Genomic DNA, 5,967 nt, shown 5'->3' with positions numbered 1-5,967 from the left:
GTAAATAACCGTATTAGAAAAAAAAATGAATCAAGATACATGTCACACCGATGGAAAACACAAAGGACCTCCCATAACAAATCTAATAAGATTTATACAAACTAAATATTACAAATAGGTATCCTTATTTTGGAGGGAAAAAAGGGCATGATGCAAAGCCTCATGTTTGCAGCGGAGATTAGTCAGGTGCACGAAAGCTGGCCCGGAAACCCTCGTTAGGAAAGTTCCCTTTCCAAAAAAAAAAAAGATAAGTTGAAGTTTGCAATGAAAGATAGGCATTTGGGTTTTGATGTAAATAACCGAAGGTAATGTTTGTGGTTTAGGTTTTGATATAAAACTATGTTTTTTGTGTCATTTATGTAAACCGTATCATGCAAAAAACTGTAAAATGTAAAAGAACCAAAAAGATTGTGTTGTATGTGATAGGAGTAAAATTGATTGGATATGGACTGATAGGAGTAAAATTGATTGGATATGGACAAAACGTGATCATATTTGACTATTTGTATCTACATTTTCTTGTTTAATGTGGATAAAAAGATAGTTTTCTTTATTGCAACTTTCCTTTACAAAACAATGCAACAATCCTAGATATATTTTATTCACTACAAATTAAAACAACAATCCTAGATGCATTTTATTCGCTACAAAATAAAACAAAAAAACAAAAAAATAAAATAACCATTCTCATGCTACAAAATAAAACAAAAAACAAAAAAGTAGAATAACCATTCTCATTCAATAATGTCCGGTCAAATATATAATCAACCAATATAGTTTTAATTAAAGAGAAATACAATCAGAAACTCACTAAATCACTTGGTCAGCAACCATCAAACAGTCCCAAAAAATACTTATAACATTAAACAGCCCCTTAAGATACTTATAACATGTAATTAATCATGTTCATTTCCTTTTCATACTATTTCAATTTTCCTCGTCCATATTAAGATATAACAACAGAATAAATCACCATATCAATTGTCCCTGTACACAAGACTTCACCAAGTAACTAGAAACAAAATTCTATGGCTTATTCAAATATCACAATTCTCTTTTATTGTCTACCGTAATTACCCTTTGTATACAAAAATATACTCCAAAATTTTTGCATAATTGACAACAATCCTTCTCCGGAATTAAACTTTCCATAAATCTATCGATCCCAACCGTCCTTCCTCCTCCGGAATCCAACTTTCCATTCCGTTATCCCCCCATACAACTCCGTAAACTTCTCCAAACACCTACTCCTCACCCGATAATGTGCTTGTGTATTCCCACTAATTGCAACCCCGGAAAACTTGGACGTATCAATCGCCCAAGCCGGTTTTATATATTCCACCGAATGCCCCCCAGGGGTAGAATTGGAATATAAAAAATTCATCAAAACATCCTCACAATTAAAAACCTCATCCACCATTTTCCTTCCCAATTCCGCTTCCTCACTCCAATACCTCTCAAACGCGAATTCCCGGTCAACAAACGCCGCCCCGGTCAAAACCATATTATACCCGTCATGTTTCCGGGCATGTTTCTCGGGTCGGTACTTTAACGGTGGCGGTGCGGTGACTAACCGCGGGTAAAACCCGACTAACCGGGTCGGGTTTTCCCGCCAGACTTTAAACCCGCGTTCAAGATCATCACAATTCATCATGATGTCATCGTCCAGTTCGAGAACCGCTTTGGTTTTGATAAACGGGTCGACCCGGAAACGGTTGTTCAACGAGTTTTTCTCCTCGACCCGGATCCGAACCGGAACCGCGGATTCCAATTCCGATGGGTTTGGCGGTTTCCCTTTGTTCCAAACCACCAAGATTTCGCGAACCGATGCGCATTTGGAATAATGATTTACATACATTTTCAAATTCCACATTCGGGCATCGTATGTCATTGCTAATAAAGTGAATTGTGAAAAATGGTTGTTAACCGGATACGGTTTTTCCGACCCGTTTCCCCCATACATGTACCCGAATCCAATACATGCTATCACGATCGATAATATTAAAAGAACAGTTAAAATAAACTTACCTATGTAAGTATTAGGGTTAATTGTTTGATTCAACCGGAGTCTCAATTTCAATCTCTCCCAATTTAAAATGGAATCGTTTCTTTTCTTGATATGTGCGAGTGGAATGAAGCACTTGATAAACCCTAGCAACCAACATGTTAAAAGAACCATTGAACCGGAGGTGATAATCAAACCACACCCAACCACGTGTCTACTTGTCACATCCCCAAAGTGGGTCCGGTCCCCGTCTGCAACCGCGACCCATTCCCCGGTTCTCAACCGGTGAACATCCAAGTGGTGAGATCGGGCCCCATTCCATGCGTTTATACCTTTTGTTGACTTTTCAACCTTGAAATCGACTTCCGATTCTATGTAATGGTGAGTTGTAAGATGTTCGATCTTGAACACACGGATGTTTTCACTGTGACCTAATCGGTAAAGATTCCCGTTGTAGACGAAGGGTCGACCTCCGTTTCGTGGTCCTGTAAACGGGTTTTTCATGTGTGGGGTCCACGGCCCAAACGGGGTTTTACTATACCAGATTTCAAGGTCACCGAAGGTCAACCGGGTTTGGTAAGAACCGAAAATCCAATACATATTTTCGTGGTATATGATGACGGAATTGACCAAAGGGCGTTCTAAAATGATCTTTTCGAGTTTCCATTTGAAAGGAAACTCGATTGATTTGTAAAGACGAATGTCACGGGTTCCACTTCCTTGAGGCATCATGTATATCTACAAGGAAATGTAAAAGATGATGATATATGGATGATTGGAAATAAAGAAATTGGGGGTTTTAAAGTAAGGAATTTTACTTGATGATTGTAGTTGAATACATATGGATGTGAAAGATGCCAATCTTCATCCAAAACTACTCCTAGTTGTTCCCAATTTACTCCATTATCATTGCTTCTTGCAACCCCAATATCTCCTTGCATTGTTATCACATTCTTGTTTTCAAAGAACATGTAAAGAAAATCATCCTGAGTCATAATAAGTGTTGTTAGGATAAATGATGGCTTAAAAATATGGGAAACGGAAGGAAAAATCAAATAAGGGCAAGTTTATAAAAACGAAGGACTTTAAAAGACAAAAGTCTCATTTTTCTGTCTTTCGTTATTTAATCGTTCTTTAAAAGAAACATCTTAGTTGAATAAATGAGGGCAAATTTGAAAGAAGTCAAGATTTAATAGGAAAAATCTACTTTTCGTAACGTTCATTCTACATTCACTAGCAATCAACCTTGATTGGAAAAGACTAATAAACCCTTATAAAAAAGGGTACTTTTAAGCGATTATAACTCTCATTATTTCCTAAAAAAAACGAACAAACTATATATGGACAATAAGGGAGTAAACAACTAACTCAAATAAGATCCTAGACATGATAATTTGAGGTCACGATAGGAGCCCACTTCCTCTTTTCCTTTTCAAAAAGAGCAAATATTATACCAAGTAATATAACAAACCATTAAAGAAAGTGAATCTTTAACCAGCTCTGGATCCAAGAATTCTTGATTAGGGTATACAACAGATCTTCTACATCTTGAAGCGATATTAAAAACAATTAAAGAAAGTGCATCTTTATGAACTTTACCCATTAAATTTCATAAAAGTGACATGCTTTAAGACAGATTGGTGGAAGCCTAATCTTTGGCTAAAAACAGAATATATGATCAAAATTCATTTCATGTGATCATGAAATTGGAAAAGGAAAATACAATAAAGAAATTACCTTAGCATAAAGAAAAGGGTCAGCAACATAATTACTTGGAAACCCAGAATTAGTAACTGAAGCACAAGTCAAAATTGGGTTCGCTACAGGCCATGCTGCGCTTTTATTGTCCCAAATATTCATCTGCAAATCCATTCAAACAAAGATGAAAGACCCACTTCATATATCAAAACCCCACAAAAAAAAGTCTAATCTTTATTTAATTTAATTAAAGCATTCAAATCGAGAATCTTAGAACAGTAATACCCACTTGAGATATCACAAAATCCAGCAAAAAAGACAGCTTCTTTAATTAATTTGACTTCCAAATCAGATATATCATAATATATCCAATCATATATCTATAACCCACAAAAAGCCTAATGTTTTTCAAATTAATCAAAGAAGTTAAATAAAAAAAGTCATAGAAGAGTAACACTCGCATCATAATAGCATATACCAAAAAAGTCAAGCAAAAAACACAATTTCTTTAATTATTTTGATTCCCCAATTAAAAAGTTCATAATAGTCCCACACCATAGTCCATTCATATATAAGATCTTAGAAAAAGGTTCTGAGCTTTTAAAATAATGTAATGATTTCAGATAATAAACCATAACAAAGTTTGATTCCGAAAAAAATAAACAAAATCATCAATTTTTGGGAGCAATGTAAATCCCTAAATAAGGAAGATGCATAAGAAGGTAGACGATTGAGCTGAGAACTTACATCTTCGATGGGTTTAAGAGAAAAAGGGGAATCGCCATAGAAAGCTCCGATTGCCCATGAACCATCGTTATCTTCTTGACAACCGAGTGAATTGTTATAATTCAAATTAGGGTTGCTGAACAAATAAAAGATGTAGAAAACCCCAACCGAACTACACAACAGAAACGAAACAAACAGGTAGTGCACAGTCGGTGAATGACCACCACCATTGTCGTGCACACGCCACCGGGACCCGTGGGTTTTATCTGACGTTCCGCCGGTAATGCCCACAAACGGACTCGAACCCATGTCGCCGGGAACAGTAAACTGCAACGGCGGTGATTTAAATCGATCAACAATCCGTCGATAAACAGATCATCTCATACACAAATCTCCAGATTATTGAATATCAAAAGGGTTTTCAAATTACACAAAGCATTCGCTCCAAATATCGATATGCGATGGAGATTATATCAAGAATTCGGAGTGGGTGGTGCTTGTTTCTCTATCTAAAATTCCCAAAATGGTGGTGAAAGAAAAGGTGGCAGACACCTATGCGGTGGTGTGTGTTGGGATAGCGTGACGTGCGTGTTTATATATATATAAAGATTAAAGATAAACCGGATGATGTGTATGTGTAATTTGGGAATTGTTTATAGCTATAAATTTCATGTAGATCACCAATAAAGGTAGATATGTGTTTAATGTCGACAATCCGAAACAAGAATGATGCCTAATGATATTATCATATTAAAGACTCGAGATGTGTTGTAATTTTCAATTTGCCGCTTACACTACAAAAAGTTTTCTTGACGTGTGAGTTGTAAGTTATAACTCACGTTTTCCGTCTTTTCAATTCTTTTATTGCATTTAATAAGAAGGTAAAGGATAAAAGGAAGTAAGTTGTTTAAATCTTGTATAACGATTTCGATTCTTGTATGTGATAATTGAAAGCTGTTAGTTCTATCTTTTGTCCATAAAAAGTTAGAGGCTCTTTTATCTTTTGTCCATAAAAAGTTGGTGGCTCTTTAATAGTTATTGACTAAGTAAGATCTGACCGCATCTGCATTTAACAGAAGCTGAAACCATGTTGTTTGATTATACATATGAACGATTGTATTGAATGATGAAAATAACCAATTTACCATTATGTTTTGTGCTGCATAAAATCTATTGGTTTGAGAAAAAAAGTTATCAAAAATCTTATGAATTTATTTAAAGTATAATGTTATATAAGAATAATTATAAGTATATTGCTATAACAAACAAATCAAAGAAAGTACTAGTTATTTCCAGTAACTTTTTAGGGAATCTACAAGTTCTAGTATGTCTAAACATCTAGAAGCTACAAATATTGTTATAACAACATATTGGAACATTAAGGGGTCGTTTGATAGTTGTTGATTGGATTAGAGCTGACCGAGTTAGAAGATTAAAGATCTACTAACCCACAACAATATGAACATTTCCCTTTATTTTTCTTTCATCTATCTTGATACAGATCGACTGCTGCAACTTTATCTTTTCTAGAACCAAAC

At 35.3% G+C, this 5,967-nt stretch overlaps 1 protein-coding gene across 1 annotated transcript; it reads right to left on the bottom strand.

Moving 5' to 3' along the window:
- Positions 1-702: 702 nt before the first annotated feature.
- Positions 703-4,884, bottom strand: LOC145065949 (glucosamine inositolphosphorylceramide transferase 1-like). The gene is made up of 4 exons (XM_079013067.1): positions 4,451-4,884; positions 3,743-3,865; positions 2,824-2,991; positions 703-2,743 (listed from the first exon to the last, which is right to left on the bottom strand). The coding sequence occupies exons 1-4, from the start codon at positions 4,736-4,738 to the stop codon at positions 1,157-1,159; spliced, it is 2,166 nt and encodes a 721-aa protein (XP_078869193.1). The 5' UTR covers positions 4,739-4,884; the 3' UTR covers positions 703-1,156.
- Between the last annotated feature and the right edge of the window lie 1,083 nt (positions 4,885-5,967).

This window comes from Lactuca serriola, chromosome 8, assembly GCF_051521515.1.
Source record: "Lactuca serriola cultivar US96UC23 chromosome 8, Lser_US96UC23_V15, whole genome shotgun sequence".
NCBI lineage: Eukaryota > Viridiplantae > Streptophyta > Magnoliopsida > Asterales > Asteraceae > Lactuca > Lactuca serriola.
Note: the sequence above shows the minus strand (reverse complement) of the source record. Positions and strands in the feature narration are given on the sequence as shown.

Excerpts from the sequence above, each read along its gene's own strand:
- LOC145065949 (XM_079013067.1), bottom strand. The coding sequence starts at position 4,738 with ATGGGTTCGAGTCCGTTTGTGGGCATTACCGGCGGAACGTCAGATAAA. Across the intron at positions 2,992-3,742 it reads ACCCTTTTCTTTATGCTAAG|GATGATTTTCTTTACATGTT; the intron begins GTAATTTCTTTA and ends ATTATGACTCAG. Across the intron at positions 2,744-2,823 it reads TATTCAACTACAATCATCAA|ATATACATGATGCCTCAAGG; the intron begins GTAAAATTCCTT and ends ATTTCCTTGTAG.